The 17,151-nt window shown below is 41.1% G+C and overlaps 1 protein-coding gene across 1 annotated transcript in view; it reads left to right on the top strand.

The window, feature by feature from the left end:
• LOC126161882 (cubilin) overlaps window positions 1-17,151 on the top strand; it is a 1,256,608-nt gene that overhangs the window by 652,557 nt on the left and 586,900 nt on the right. The window contains exon 3 of the mRNA XM_049918020.1: window positions 6,354-6,446. Coding sequence (XP_049773977.1) covers window positions 6,362-6,446 — 85 coding nt within the window. The 5' untranslated portion in view covers window positions 6,354-6,361. The remainder of the gene's footprint in view (window positions 1-6,353; window positions 6,447-17,151) is intronic.

The following is a 17,151-nucleotide window of genomic DNA, read 5'->3' on the forward strand; positions in this document are numbered from 1 at the left end:
TATCATCATCATTCTCGTCTTCCTTAGCCAAAATATTTTGTTCTGTTGTCTGAGGAGTCTAGAACTAAGACTGTGCATTTTTCAAATTATTGAAGTGCATTATACCGGGAGCGTCTTGATTCCCTAATTTGTTGCACACTGGTGGCTATTTAACTGCAACACCTGGAAGGATAGAAGATAAGGAAATTTTACTAGTGATTGTGAGTGCACAGTATAGTGAGAAGAATACAGGGTGTTTGTAAATTACTTATACAAAAGTAACCTTTAATTGTGAAGATAGATAACTTACAGAAATGTTTGCTACACCATTGAATGCGGTATCTCTTTAAGTTTTATTTACAAATGTTTGGCCACCTATTGTAACACGTCAGATGTTTTATTCGTGGTCGGCCTTGTGGATGTGTGTGATGTCCTTAGGTTGGTTAGGTTTAAGTAGTTCTAAGTCTAGGGGACTGATGATCTCAGATAATAAGTCCCACAGTGCTTAGAGCCATTGGCCATTGTTCTATTTGTGATCAGTTTCCTGTCAAATCCAATGAAGCCGGTCTTGATGTATGGTGGCAACTGCTTGTTGTCGCAGTTCGTCGACGTTTCGCGGAAGTGGAGGAACAAACAATCTGTCCTTAATGTAACCACATATACAGAAAATTGTCTTGAATCTTCGTTTTGTTAAACATTTCTACACAAAACTCAGCTCGCTTATCCTTGTCACTTTCTTTTAAAAACTGCAACGTTTCGAATTTGGCATTTGAAAGCCAGGCGACTCCGTAACACCTTCCGCGCTGTAACTCTAGACATATTCCTTTCTAACCTGGACGCCTCTTTGATTTACCCGGACTACAAACGTAGGACTGCCTAACTTATGTAACTGCTGTTGGGCGAACCTTACCTGGCGTGCTATGAGACACACTGCCAGTTTCGGTGAAACGATTGTACCAATTAATAGCAGTTTGTCTCTGAGTTGGTGGCTTACGATATTTAGTCCTGAATCGTCCCTGAACTGAAGTACCACATTTGGATTCTTGAAACCGTAAACAACACTGTGCACGTTCTGTTCCGTTAAACAACTTCATGAGGTCTGTTGGAATAACTCACTCGCGCACGCCACCTAGCGAGAACCTCGAGAACTGTGTTAAGCGGGAATAAAACTTTAAGACATATTGCGTTCAGTGCTCTGTCAAACATTTCTGTAAGTTATTTAGCATTTTCGCAACTAAAGGTTACTTTGGTGTAACTACTTTATAAATAGCCTGTACATGATTAAATTTGTTGGTGATTTAGGCGCACGCAGGGTGCGAAATTTTGCCCACGGAGCTGCCTGCCACCTCTGGCAGTAGCAATGGCTTTAACGAGGCCGGTCATTGACTCGAACTGAGCTTGCATGACAGGTATGGGCTCGTAATTCCTTGCTGCACCAGTTCTGAGTCTGCCTTCATCAATCGTAGTGCCCTTTGATCAGATGTTTTCTCCGGGTGACAGATCTTGCGAACGTGCTGGTCAGCGGAACAATCGACAGTTTTCTGCATAGAGGAAGGTCAGGATTGCGTGACCAATATGCGGTCTTGCGTTATCATGATGAAAAAATGCCTCACGAAGACCTGGAAGATGGAGCGCAGTCACCGGTCACATAACACGTCAGAAATTTAACGCCTGTTGTCCAGATTAGCGGCTATGTGAGCCAGCGGTGACCGTGTGGTGCACACAGTGACAACCCATAACATCACACCAGATGCTGAGCCTGTACGACGATGGTGTGTGCAATTTGTGAAGATTCGGTCTTCTCGGAGCTTCCAGACACGGATATGTCCACAGTGATGCTGTAATCATAACAGGGAGTCATCCGGAAAGGTGACGTCGTTTTACTCCCATGTCTAGTTTTTCTGTTGAACACCACAGTCTGCGCGCCTCTCTCTGTTGCCGCCAAGCACCAGCAGTGATCGCTTTACTAAGAGTCCGTTGTGTTGCAGACGTGGTCACACTGTTTGCATGGATTCTTTGCTTGTTGCAAACACACTATGTGACATGCCTGTACCATCCTACAAGGCCGAAATAACAGTACCTCTCCTATCGAGCGCTAGTCGCGTGGGGCTATTCAAGTCCTGCATGGCGTTGAGTAATAGCTTCTTGAAACCGTTAGTTTCATATCAGCTTGTCAGTTGTGGGATCTCGACCAATGCAAGCAGCAATATCGAGAAACGATGAACCATAATCTTCATAGACCACGATCCTGATGCTCTAGATTTATGACAGGCGAAGGTAGACGATTCTCCTTCTTACACGTCATAGCACCATTTTCTCTTAAGCTGCAAACATTCAGATGTGATGAGGAAACTGATTTATGAACTTTACTTACATACAGAAAGCAATCGGTGTTATTCCAAGCTATTTTGTGCTGTTGGGTTGAAACGCTAATCATTAGCGTATTCAAGCATGTAGTAAGATTCGGGCCAATCTGAAATTTGTTTCAAACTGTCTTCCTGGTGTTGCAGTTTTAATGGTCAATAGTTGTCCAAATTAGCGGCTATGTGAGCCAGCGGTGACCGTGTGGTGCACACAGTGACAACCCATAACATCACACCAGATGCTGAGCCTGTACGACGATGGTGTGTGCAATTTGTGAAGATTCGGTCTTCTCGGAGCTTCCAGACACGGATATGTCCACAGTGATGCTGTAATCATAACAGGGAGTCATCCGGAAAGGTGACGTCGTTTTACGCCCATGTCTAGTTTTTCTGTTGAACACCACAGTCTGCGAGCCTCTCTCTGTTGCCGCCAAGCACCAGCAGTGATCGCTTTACTAAGAGTCCGTTGTGTTGCAGACGTGGTCACACTGTTTGCATGGATTCTTTGCTTGTTGCAAACACACTATGTGACATGCCAGTACCATCCTACAAGGCCGAAATAACAGTACCTCTCCTATCGAGCGCTAGTCGCGTGGGGCTATTCAAGTCCTGCATGGCGTTGAGTAATAGCTTCTTGAAACCGTTAGTTTCATATCAGCTTGTCAGTTGTGGGATCTCGACCAATGCAAGCAGCAATATCGAGAAACGATGAACCATAATCTTCATAGACCACGATCCTGATGCTCTAGACTTATAACAGGCGAAGGTAGACGATTCTCCTTCTTACACGTCATAGCACCATCTTCTCTTAAGCAGCAAACATTCAGATGTGATGAGGAAACTGATTTATGAACTTTACTTACATACAGAAAGTAATCGGTGTTATTCCAAGCTATTTTGTGCTGTTGGGTTGAAATGCTAATCATTAGCGTATCCAAGCATGTAGTAAGATTCGGGCCAATCTGAAATTTGTTTCAAACTGTCTTCCTGGTGTTACAGTTTTAATGGTCAATAGTGTATCAGTTGTTCAGAGAAAAGTGTTAGAGATTGTTCAACATTATTCTCAATATTCCATTTGCATTTATCCTACGTACACAGACAGTTTCATTTGTTTCCTTCCGAAAATCAACAATTTCTTTACCATTTAGTACACAAGTACTTTTTTGGCCTAGTCTCATAATTTTCGTATTTGTCACGTTACGTTTTGGCACTCACTGAGGATAGCTTATTCAATTGCAGTATCCTTGATTCTACGCTTATTTCATCTTAGTCAATTTGAGGGCTCACTTTCTCTTCTTCACCTCTATATTTTCGGAAATTTGATGATAAATGCATTAGTGCACAATGTGTCCTTGTTTCCTAGAGTGACATTTCACAATGTTGAACTATTATCACTATTTCTAAAATTAAAATGCTGTGTTAAGATTTATTCCAAAATTTTATTACCGTCTATTGCCACATGTAAGTTTACAATGATAATCAGTTTCGTTTATATTTTGAACTTTATCTAATTAGTTAAATAAAAGACCCGCTAAGTTTGATGTAATATAACTAGTGTGAAACACACATGTCATAAACATAACAGTGTATAATTTATCCATCATACTTGCATACCAAGTGTTCAGTTTTATGTACTGTGCGCAGCTTCCGCAAATCACTATTGTCTATAAATTATATAGTCAGAAATTATAAAGAAATGTGACCAAGGTATTAGCAGGTGCTGCCCTTTATATGTGGTACATCAGGAAGATAGTCATCCTCTTAAAACAAAACCTTATCTACTATATAGCACGACATCATAGTTGGTCTTTTCTTGTGTATTGCTGTTAACTCGTGTCTCCAAAGTCGGGGCCGTCTCTTTCCTAGGATGTTTCCCATTGTATTGGGTTCACTATTTTCATGAACGTAACAGCAGCATAAGCATCAGTCGCAGCTTGATTTTAGTTCTTCCGTCAAATTACATCACATCTCACAATCTATAACTAGTGTTATATTATCTTACTGAATTTAACCGCTGTATTTTTAACGATTTTCTTAGGCAGTCTCATTCAAACTTATTTACTCCTTTCTGAAACATACCATAGGCAGTACATGAGAAAAAGAGACTTGCAGATGTTGAAGCGTTTCCGTTATGTCACACAAAGCTGCTGTTAAGAGTTGCAGATGAGTAATATTTAGGTTGCCAGTCCAAATTTAAGTAAACACGATTATAATTAGTAACTTAAATTTCTTCTATAACTGTGTCATGAGGAAGCTATTTATGGAAATCAGTCCTTCACTGCAGTATTAATATTGCACATTGTTGTGGGATACTTATTATCAAGAAAATCACTTTCTCATATTAACGATTGCGAATATAACCTGAATAATTCTGAAAAAAAGCAATATATAAAGATAGCCTACTTTCCTTACACAGATGTTTTATTGGCACACCCCAGAATACTTGTTACTAAACAAAAGTTAAACATTTATCTTAAATGTTTATTTTCTAGTGCATCGGAATCAAGCTGTTTTCAAATGATTGACTAACTTTTTATGAAATTCGTATGTCAGCTCAATACTGCAAAACAGCTCACTTGAAATATGTTTAGCTGGTAATTTTTTTCAGCCACTAAATTACTTCTTAAGCATTTGCTGATCTCTGACACTTTCTGTTAATTATGCAATAATTATGTCACTCCAGTCGAAATGCTAAGGCATATTTTTGGAGTCGGACCAAGATACAATCACAGATAACATGAGTCAATAACAGCCCAGATACACAAGTAAATTAAATTTTGGCGCCACATTCATAAAAGAGTACATAATCAATACAACGTCCGTGAGTGTACATTGGAACAGCCTCAGTGTTTGCATAGCTCACACACAGCTATTCTGCGGTAGCGTTCTCGCTTCCAACGCCCGGGTTCCCGGGTTCGATTCCCGGCGGGGTTAGGGATTTTCTCTGCCTCGTGATGACTGGGTGTTGTGTGATGTCCTTAGGTTAGTTAGGTTTAAGTAGTTCTAAGTTCTAGGGGACTGATGACCATAGTTGTTAAGTCCCATAGTGCCCAGAGCCATTTGAACAATTTTTTTGAACACAGCTATTCTGATTACTAGTCCTAATACAGCACGTCATCGTCCCACATATTTACATGCGGGACCAAAATCCATCGGGGGCTCTAATTCCTAATAACATTAGATACACTCCTGTGCAAAACCTGCCGAGGCAAGTAACTTTCACATGATATGTCACTGCCCTGTAATATACTGAATAGCCAGAACATTATAACCGACTTACTATCGATATAAATCCTTCCAGGCGACAGCAGCATCACCTGACGAGGAATGACTGATAGTCAGACACACCCTCCATCTTCACATTGGAACACTTTTGCCCCCTTAACACACAGGGATTTCCGTCTAGGTCTTTCCATCTTATCGTTATAATTGTAACTGTCAACTCTACACAGGTGCCAATAAACTATAAATTTTTCTTTCGTTTACATACATTACACATACAGAAACTGTCCATGTTCAATACCAAACCATAAATAAATATCAATAGCTGCAAAGCATGCACAAAATACAGGTAAAACATTATTTGCCGGCCGGAGTGGCCAAGCGGTTCTAGGCGCTACAGTCTGGAACCGCGCGACCGCTACGGTTGCAGGTTCGAATCCTGCACTCGGGCATGGATGTGTGTGATGTCCTTAGGTTTAAGTAGTTCTGAGTTCTAGGGGACTGATGACCTCAGAAGATAAGTCCCATAGTGCTCAGAGCCATTTTTTGAACCTAATAACTTCAACAGCAGTCTGTGGAACCTGTCACTAAAGGAATTTTTCACGCAAATGACGTTATAATAAAACACAATTACGTCTACGTCGATAAATATGACGTTTAAGTTACGAAACCCCGCCCAATCACTGCAACGGTCAGGACCGCAGTTGGTTTTGTGGATACAGGTAAATAGCGTTGGCGCAAGTTGCGTTGTGGAGTGACGTAACACGCATGAACGCCTTTGTGTTGCAGGACACAGTATGGCCGCAGGAGTGCCGCTTCACTCAGGAGGAATTCTGCTGCCGCTCGTTGTCCTGTCCGCCATCTTTCTACAAGTCACCCCTGGTAAGTGCGACAGCTTCTCTACCTACACGCTGTGCCCTATCTGTAAAGCTGCCACGTAATGTTTTCTCATTTGCCTTCACAAACGTAACAACTTCAAAACCATATACAATCGCAGAGTATTCACCTTTATTCGGTGTGGTTTTCTAATTATGGTTACTACCGAGAAGGTTCTTAGAAGAAATGGACAATTCGTTTTGTTTTACTACACAGTACACAGGCACCGATGCAAGGGGGGAGGGGTGTTATGTGGGTCATGACCTAAACGCCCTTCACCTCACCCTACGCCCCCCCCCCCCCCCCCAAGGATCACTAAAAGTATACCTATTTTAACAAGTCTTTATCAGATCGTTTTCTTGTCTGTCTGAATGTTCATTACAAATTTTGCAATTGATTTGAAGCTGATTTCCCGATGAGCTAGAGACTTGATTTATAAGATAGCTCAGACTGGATGACAATGTAATGAAAGCTTGCCTTCTGGTCTGTTCGTCGTGGGTGGTGGAGGTGCTGAAAAGATTGGTTACGCCTGACATCTTGGCTACTCTAGAGGACAAGCTGTGTGAATAGCATCAGAATGTGTTGGAGGCGGTATGCGAGCGGATGGGCAAGGTTGAACAGAGAGAGGGTGTAACAAATGATGCACAGACAGGTGTGTGCAATGTATGTGACATACGTACACAGGTCAAGCTGCAGACTAAAAGCTAGTAATATATATATAGGGTGATTCATGAGGATATGCAAATATTTTAATATGTTATATAGGTCCGCAAATGTTTAGTTACGGAGTTACGGCTAAAAAAAGATTTTGCCTGAAATTTAGCAACTTCGCTAATATGAAGCCATCACAAAACAGTACGACGTTAAAGTAAAGCACGATTTCCATTTATTTTGTTGTTATTGATCAGATGAATCCAAGAAAACATGTCCCAAACGAGTATCTGCAGTAGTTTTCGAGAACTTCCAGGGAAGCAAAGAAGTAATTTCGTAAAATTTTTAATTTATTAACTACTTGGCCCAATTTGTTTTTTAAATTCCAGACTATTGTACTAAGTTTTCAACAGAAGTTGTAGAGAATTTAATTTTGGAAAAATGATGGTTTTAACGTTAACTGAAACTGTATGAATGTATCAGATAATCTGTTTTTATTAATACCATAGGACACGTGAATTCATGTTAAACGGAAAAAATGCTTAGTGTTAAGGAAGTTGTACAGTGTACATACAATTTCACAATACATTCCCAATAAATGCTCAAAAATGTCTCCACCAAGTTCAATGCATTTAGCTGCACATGTATGACGTTTCAGTTTCACAGGGTTGTTCTTAATTTCGTCTTGCTTCTCTGGATATTCTGGAAAACCACTGCAGATACGCGTGTGGGACATGTTTTACTAGTTACCAGACTAATAACAACAAAATAAATGGAAATCGTGTTTTACATTAACCTCGTACAGTTTTGCAATGGCTTCATATTAGCGAAGTTGCTAAATTACAGGCAAAATCTTTTATTAGCTATAACTCCGTAACTTTTGCGGACCTATGTTTATATGAACTTTTCTCTTTACTTTTACTTGTAGAATAACATATTAAAATATTTGCATATCTTCGTGAATCACCCCGTATACTTAAATAAAAGTAAATTTTTAATATAATGCAGTTTCAAATCAGACTAAAAAGTGTAATTTAATTTCTCTTAGACCCATAAAAATCTATAAAACCGTACAGATAGCCCTGGAAATTTGTGCTTATGAACTTTTAATAGCTATGACCAGATGTGTAAGACTTATTACTAAAAAGATGGGGAACATGGGTCAGATAATAGGAGGTGAACTGTTCAAGTGTCAGTCATGTAGCGTGTGCATCCCATGTTTTTCATTATAAATCTTACAGGTATTGTTACAGCTAGTAAAAATTCAGAAGACTACTTTTCCGGACTATCAGTAACGGGCTGAGAATCTGTATGCGATTAGAACAAATAATTTTATACTTTTTGCCCATTGTCACATTAAAAACTCATTTTTATGTAAATAATTATTACATATAAGAATTTCAAAATGTGGCAGTTAACTTTCGGGGCATAAGAGACTAAACAGCATGAAAACTGAGTCTCAGTAATGGCCAGGAACTCCAGAAAATAAAAACCGGCAAAACACAGGCGGTTAAACAAAGCAAGACGTAAAGATAAAAGTCGTCATTCAGGAAAATAATAAAACAAACTTTGTAGTACCGTAGTACAATAATACTTAACGAACATAGTTACTTAAATAGTACATGTTCGTAGTACTTGGCTGGACAAACCTTTCGTTTATGAGGAAGTTTGTCAGCGAAACTGGTTGATCTCTTCTCTTGGTTATACAGTAAACTACTGCCGACATAAGAAATTTTTTTTACTCTTGTTTCACTGTATGGAAACTGCAAAATCGGCAAGCGGCAAGTCCATTTCGTATTCTCCCGCGGGCGGCAGCCGTCAGCACGGGCCACCTGGCGGTAGAAGCTGGAACGACTACGTAGGCCAGCTGCCATCGTTCAATAACAGATGGCGCAGGATGCGCTTTCGGTGACGGCAGCATTTAGCCTTCGGCTGTCACGCTTCGGCTCTTCCGTATTAATGGAGCAATACGTCCATTGAGTGCAGGCAGCTCTGGTAGCTAATGGTCATAAAACATTTAAAGAATTTCGCTAAAAGCAATAGATCGATTTAGTCTGATTCACAGACCAGGATAGGTTTCGCTGTAGCTTCCGTTAACACGGTAATACTCGTAACAGCACCGACTCGTATTGGGCTTACTGATTCTGCTACCGTCTTTATCCCTCCTAGTACGGAATCCGAAATCAGATTGTTATTACTACTATGATATACGAGAATGCGAGTTTATATCGTCATCACCCTAAGAAGATGACTGCAAATAACGTCGTCACGGATAAGGCAATGCAATAGGGATAAATCTTATTGAGTTACACAGTTCTAAATAGAATGGCCTATTCTGGGGTGATGGGGGTGGTGGGGGATGGAGGAGGGTCCAACCTCCATCCGAACATCCTGAATTAATTTTTCCAAGGGCTCTCTGAATTACCGGTATGGTTCCTGCTCTAAGGCCCATTCGGCTACCTGTCCCTCCTCTTTTCAAACTAGACCTGTAGGTGAGACCTTAACTTTCCCCGGCGAATTGAATGTTCAAATAAATTACGGGTTTGCTGCCGGGTGACGTCGTCGACCACCGCCGATATTTCGACAGGAGCACACACTGCCATTCTCAAGGCAGTTGTGTGTTATTTGAATAGACCTGTAGGTATTTAACTGCCTGTATGTGTAAATTATGTTTGTTTTTGTTCTTAAACCGTAGTACGATAGCATAAAAACATAATTAAAACTACTGGAGCTGCTGCTGCCACTACATCTATGGAGCACATGTTGCCAGTTGATTGATGCTATGTAATATATCACAGCTATTAATATCGGGTTTCCGAAAGCTATCATCAGATCAAAACATTAAAAAAAATTAAACAATGTTCATGGAAATAAATTTATCAAACACCAAAATGGACCTGTTAAATACGCGAAAAAAGTGAACGATTTACGTAACAAGTACAAAGTGTCACGCAGGCGTGTAATCAATACGTAAAAGAGCAAGAGCAGGGAGTATACATTCAAATAGGATATATAAAATGGACAATAAATTTATAAGCCATATATCACCTCCTTTACGGCCTGATAACAGAGCCTAATATACAACGTTTGCTAAAACTAGAAGCATGAAAAAATGTAAAATGTGCTGAAAGGCTGCATTTCTAGTATTTGATCATAAATGTATCATATGGAAAGCTGAATATCGTATGGTAAGTAGAAGGCGCAAATTCCTGTGAAGGAAACATGAATGAAGGCCTTGTTAGCCGCGCGGCAGTCACGTTCACTGATTGCACAGCTGCGAAGGCAGACTCCTTTACGGAAATAGAATCAACTGATTCAGACGACATAGTGTACTTCTGACTTATTCGCAGCGTACAAATTACCGTCTGCTGGTTCATCTTTAGGAACAGTGGTAGCAAGTGAAAGCTCATTACTGCTCACTGTTAGGGTACAAATTGCAGACAACCGCCTAGTCACTTAGATTTTAAGGTGGAGTTCGAATAAAACCATCATAGCGTAGAACCAAGGTCTTTCTTTGAGCGCTACAGAGTAAGGGCAGAAAGAGAGAGGAAGTATAACCTCATGTTGATACTTGACCAGCTCTGGGGAACACAATGGTAAGCACCACTGCCGTGTATTTTGAGATACAGGGAAATCGAAGCTACCTGTGAGTAGCACACTATAGTACATTAGGAAGAAGATCTAATTTCACTCCACATATATCGGGGCGATGCTTCATGGTAAACGCTAGTGGATGCCTACTGTGGTAACGTTATGGCAGGCGACAGGTAAAATGGGTGGTGCTAAGAAGGACCCGTCTATTTATTCCGAGATTACAGCCACATTTGGCGAGATGCAAAAAACAAAGACGTTCTTAGTGAACCTAATATCTCCGACCAGGATCCTGCGAACATACCTAATGACTTAAATGTCTTAGAGGAATGTGAATTTGGAAATTTGTTATACGTATTGAATATGTTTCATGAATACCTGAAATGCATGAAATACGAGGTTATTATTTAATTGCTGATGTTGAGGGCTTGGCTGTGTGTACATGCATGTTTTAATTTATATTCGCACAGGTAATAATAACAATAATAACAACAACAATAATCTTTGCTGCTATTCAGGTAATCTACGAAGTATTTCGAGCTGCTGTTAATATCGAGCAGTCTGTCACTGCCTCAGATACTTGTCAACGAAAGTTCAAGCATGAGAGATGTAATACAGGCCAAGAATACGTATCTAATCCTGGAAAGAGTTTAGATAAAAACGGTGTAGGACCTAACAGCCAGTGTCCTCTTAAAGTTTTAGAGAAAGTAGGTGAAGGAAATATGAACAAACATTCAGAACATTCTAGGAAATCGGTGCCTTTGATGTTAAGAAAACATCTGGCTGTCAACCTAAGGAATTATCTTCATGCATCACCGAGAAATCAAGACATTTGGCGCAAAGTAAATTTTAGGAAACGAGGGAGGCAAAACCCAGTTCTTTTTATCTGTTTGAAGTAAGACAGACTCAGACTCATTGAAAAGCAAAAAGCTGCTGACGTTCTTTTCCTCGTAGATTACATCCATCCTGCTCAGCATGAATTTTTCTTGTCACTACAACTAATACAATGAATACATCTGTGAGGAGAGTGTTGAGTGATTAAGTACTTTGAAGCTACGAGCTGTACAGATACGTCTTTTAGTGACTCTGTGTAAACGCTCTCATATGATTATACAGGTTGATTTACATAGCTGCCCCTACCAACAGGTTTTATGCAACCCGCAACACCTTCAAATCCCATGTGCAAGATTTTCGTATTATCTCGTTGACTACGTGCAAACTATTAGCCCTACAGAAAAAATGAACAGGACTTTTTGTAGGAAATTTAATGTAATGAAATTTTATCCTAATCGTTGAGGACATGGTCTTAAAATTATTCAAGAAAAACTCATCTGAAGCTCACTGTCATATGTTTTTCTTGAATGATTCAAAAACTATAGCGTATAGCGCAAACGTATCCCACCACAAAATTTAGCTACATTAAATTTCGTGCGGAAAGGTCCCACTGATTTTTTCAATGAGACTAATAGTTTGCATGTGGCGAACAAGGGAATGTGAAAATATTGTGTGGGGTATCTGAAGGTGTCGCAGATTGCATCAAACACATAGGCAGGGGCAGTTGAATCACCCAGTATGTGATTGTTTTGTTGTTAGCATGTGTGATTTTGGTATCTCCACTACAGTAATGTGTCTATTTTTGTATATTTCATGTGTTATAGTCTGATTCTTGTTCTTTTTACGTCTGTATGTAAGAATATAGCAGTTAAAAGCCACCCAGAAGAAAATGGATAATAGTATAATATTATCTGGATTTGTGGCTCAGTTGCAAACTTTAATCTTCTGTATCTCGAGACTTCCATTTTGGCGCTTACAGTTTTGTTCCCCGAGCAACTCATGGATTTATTGAACAAGGTTTTAGATGTAAAGGAGGTACCCATACTCTACTGACAAAGTCTGGGAGATTGTTCAAGGGTATTTTATAAGTGATTCGGATTGTAGTCTCCGGTAGCTGCTTACAGAGAAATTTCGTTTTGTGTGATTTGTTACCCCCGATTATCTTTTACCTGTATGGCCCTCAAAATGTTAAAATGTCTGCACAGCAGTGCAAATGTCGGCATTATGTGCTCTGTATCTTGTGTAGAAAAAAAAATGGTTTCATTCACTCAAGGTCACTGCTGATGACAAAGTTAATACCCATTGTACTCTCCACCCTCAAGCTAGTTTTCACCAGTGCTCGGTACTGTCTCAGTGTGTTTTTCCGACAGTGTTAGCTGTAGAGATACGCAGTAGTGTGGATAGGTTTAGTGATCAATACTGAGCCTCGTATATGGGTTCACTGACTAACGGTAGAGCGGCACAGCGATGCTATAGTGATGTGTTCCAGCAGCGACGTCTTTCGTCAGAGGGTTGTGGCGTTACTGTATGTTTTGTGTTGTATGGCTATGCGATTGCACATTACAGGCTTTTTCACAGAAAAAGAGGTTGTTGGGGTAACATACTGAATAAATAATAATGAAATTACGAAGACGTGCCGAAAAGTAATGTCTTCGGAATTTTATGCGAAAATTCTTAAAGCTTTTTAAATAAAACCAACGTTATTACCATTCTACATCTTTATTCTTCGCATAGTCATATTTACATCTTTCTTCCGCTAGAGGTCTCCGGATTGTAGCGTGTAAAATGACGATGTGTAACGTAACTATGTCGGTGGGTGGAAAAACAGCGTGCTCTAATAAGAGTTTCGAATTCGAGGAGTTCGTCCACACATGTAGCACCCTCTCTCTTTCTTCATGAGGGCTGCGACATGTGCAACAATCCGACGCCTTGGCTTCACTGTCATCGATCATCCTCCATACAGTCGCGACTGGACTCTATCCGACTTTCACCTGTTTCCAAAACTTAAAGAACACTTTCGAAGATTTGACTTTGATAGTGATTAAGCGGAGCAAACAGAGCCGCGTTTGTGACTCTCAGCAAAATCAAACATTCCACAGTAACGGTATAAACAAACTACTCTGTCGTTGGGAGAAATGCGTTCTTCGTCAGGTTGCATATGTTGAGAATGAACATGTAGACGTGAAGAATGAAGATGTGAAATGTTAATAACGTTTGCTTTATTTCATAATCTTTAAGAGTTTTCACATAGGAAATTCGGAGACATTACTTTTCAGCACGCCCTCGTACTATTCGATTATAAGGAAACAGAGGCTATGGGTCACTTGTCGCAAAATACTCGGAAAACATTCATGAACTAACTCCGAAATTTTGTTGGTGGTGCTCGTGTTGTATTAAAATTGTAGTTACCTACGGTGTCGGTAAATCAGGTTCATAAACGTGAACATCCACTTCATTAGCAGCGAAATACTGAACTAATTGGGCAAGATGATTTGCGGGAAAGAAGGGGAAACTACATCTTTAGAACGATACGGGAATTAGGATCGCTATCCTCTGAAATGCAAGGCCACGCCATTAATCATTTAGATTCTTTCTTCTGCTAACGGACTGATGTTATGTCACATCCACTACAGGACATGGATTTGGTTATAGACCGCATTGAAAATGTTATGTATAGAGCTTTTGATTTTTAGTAAGACATACTTTTATGGATGATGGAGTTTGGCAAATGCATTACTTTCGAACAGGGAATCCTGTTTCAGAAATGGCACCGTCGAAATTTATAAGCTAGAATCAGAATACCTCAAATTTACCATTGTTATTAGTAACAGTTTTCTTTAAATGGACAAGTTGCACATGTGAACAGCAGTTGTTCGAAGTGGCGTCTTCCAATTAGTAAACACAGTAGACATCGTAACAAAGAGTCCTGTCACATCCATTTGAAGAGTCCCAAAACTGGACAATGTCACAGGAAGAGCCATTTTTGCCAGGATACCCGTGTTGTTATCCGGAGGTACCTCGCATGTGGAGTTAGGCAAGTTAAACGAGTTGACTGTGAAACTACCTCACCTCTTCGTATACACTGTGCACGGAACGTCTCAATTGCACTGACGAGCCAATCATTAAGACTAAATGATGCTACTCTTGTCAGGTATGCAGTAGGATAATGCAGTTGTCTTTGGTTCAAAAATGGTTCAAATAGCTCTGAGCACTATGGGACTTAACATCTGTGGTCATCAGTCCCCTCGAACTTAGAACTACTTAAACCTAACTAACCAAAGAACATCACACACATCCATGCCCGAGGCAGGATTCGAACCTGTGACCGTAGCGGTCACGCGGTTCCAAACTGAAGCGGCTAGAACAGCACGGCCACACCGGCCGGCCGCAGTTGTCTTTCTTCCATCGGTGTGCTACTAGTTTTCAGTACTGCTGGTCGCTCTCGCGAGATTGGCGGGTCACGGTGTATAATGGAGCTGTCGATTCCGTTGGAAAACCAGTTCTGGAGAAATCGTGCATAGCTTGCTCACCTGAAGATGGTGGCCAATTGGTCTGTTAAAATAATGCGTCAAGTTCACTACATTATTGGGCTGCATGCCCGACAGGAGTATCATCAGTCATTAAGCCTGGAGAGTCTACGTAATCATATTATGACCACTTGCTTAACAGCGTGCTGGTCAACCTTTGGAACGCAATAAAATCGCGATGCTGCATTGCATGACTTCGCCCACCCATCGGTAGGTTTCTGGAGCTATGTGACACGATATGTCTAAGCACATGTCACGAAAATTATGGGCCAGTGACTTTTATGCCCATAGCTGATGCCCGTTAATATCCCACTGTGTTCCTTCTGGTTCACAACAGGCGAATTTTGTGGGCAAGACATCAACGTGAGTTCACTATCATGCCAATCAATCCGCCGTAGGACGATTCTGGCTTTATGAGGCGGACAATTATCCTGTTGTAAGATGCCAGTGCCGTCGGGAAGACATCAAGTGTGAAGGGATGCAAGTAGTCCGCAGCAGTGTTCAGGTAGTCGCCAGCTGTCACGGCGTCTTTGATTACTAGCAAAGGTGCCATGGAAGCCCAGGTTAAGGTCGCCAATAGCATAACACTGCTCCCATCGTCGTGAGTTCCTGGCACAGCGAATGTTTCGAGCTGCAGGAAGATACTGTGTACATCATATTTATGTAAATGATGTAGTGGATAAGTGGGAAGCTCCATAAGGCTGTGTGATGTCACCTCAGACTTCTGTGGTGAGATGAAAGTCATGATGGGCATCTGGTACCATTACCGTAACAGGGGAGTACTCCATTCTCTCATAACACTCCTTCATTATGATGGTGACTTGCAGTGACGCGTGTCACAGGAGGAGAATACTAAGCTTTCGCTTAGTTTCTCTTAAACTACATAGGATAACCTCACTCGATGTTACATCTCGCAGCAGAGCTCATCCATAACCGAAGGGGATTAGATGCTTGTGAAATAAATAGCTTTTTTCCTGGTAGATTCGAAGAAATCTTACGCACCCAGAAGCGGTTATGCATTTGAGGGGAGGATTTGTTGTCATGATTGTCACTCTTACCATATACAATTAATTTTTTGCTGGGCTGTGTAATATATTTAAGATACAGCTAAGTTATCCCAATGTTCAATGTTTGATTTATGTTTCTTGTTGTGTTTTTATAAATCACAGTAATGTGTGCTTCCTGTTGGTGTGTGTGCAAACAAAACGCAAATATAAGTGGAGTTAATCTGGACCAATGTTATCAATTCAGTAGATAGATAGCCTCCTACGGACACTATAACTTGGTAAGAACAGGCGCCCAGACCTACAAGATCCTTTTCCACGGTTTATGTACTAAGACAGGAAAAGGCCTCTGACTTCCGAGGGCAAATGCTCCGCCAACTCAGCAGTCCAACCGAGACTCACGATTCCCCCTCAAAGCTTTACTTCTGCCAACGCGCATCACTCACTGCAGATTGAAAAGCCATTCTGGATGCAATCCGCCAAACTGTGGCTAAGACGTGTTTCCACAATATCCTTTCTTGCTGGAGTACTAGCCCCGCAAGGTACGCAGAAAAACTTCCATGAAGTTTGGAAGGTACGAAACGAGATACTGGCGGATGTAAAGCTGTGAGGAGAGGTCGTGACTCGGGCTTGGATGGTTTAATTGGTAGAGCACTTCCCCAAGAAAGGCAAAGTTCCCAGATTCGAATCCCGGTAAGGCACACAGTCTTTATTTGCCAAGAATTTTGAAATCACCGCACACATTGCTGTAGAATGAAAGTTCATTCTTCTTGAGTAACAAGCGCTTGCTGCTCTTGTAAATAATTTATTTGAAAACCAAAACTCCGCCAGAACAAGCCATGAAGGCGCAAAGGTACCGACCTGCCGCTGTGCCATCCTCAGCCCACAGGCGTCACTGGATGCGGATACGGAGGCGTATGTGGTCAGAACATCGCTCTCCCGGCCGTATGTCAGTTTCCGAGACCGAAGCCGTTACTTATCGATCAGGTAGCTCCTCAGTTTCCCTCACAAGGGCTGAGTGCAGCCCGCTTGCCAACAGCGCTCGGCAGACCGGATGGTCACCCAACCAGGTGCTAGCCCAGCCCGACAGCGCTTAACTTCGGT

This window comes from Schistocerca cancellata, chromosome 2 (genome assembly GCF_023864275.1).
Source record: "Schistocerca cancellata isolate TAMUIC-IGC-003103 chromosome 2, iqSchCanc2.1, whole genome shotgun sequence".
In the NCBI taxonomy this organism is placed as follows: domain Eukaryota; kingdom Metazoa; phylum Arthropoda; class Insecta; order Orthoptera; family Acrididae; genus Schistocerca; species Schistocerca cancellata.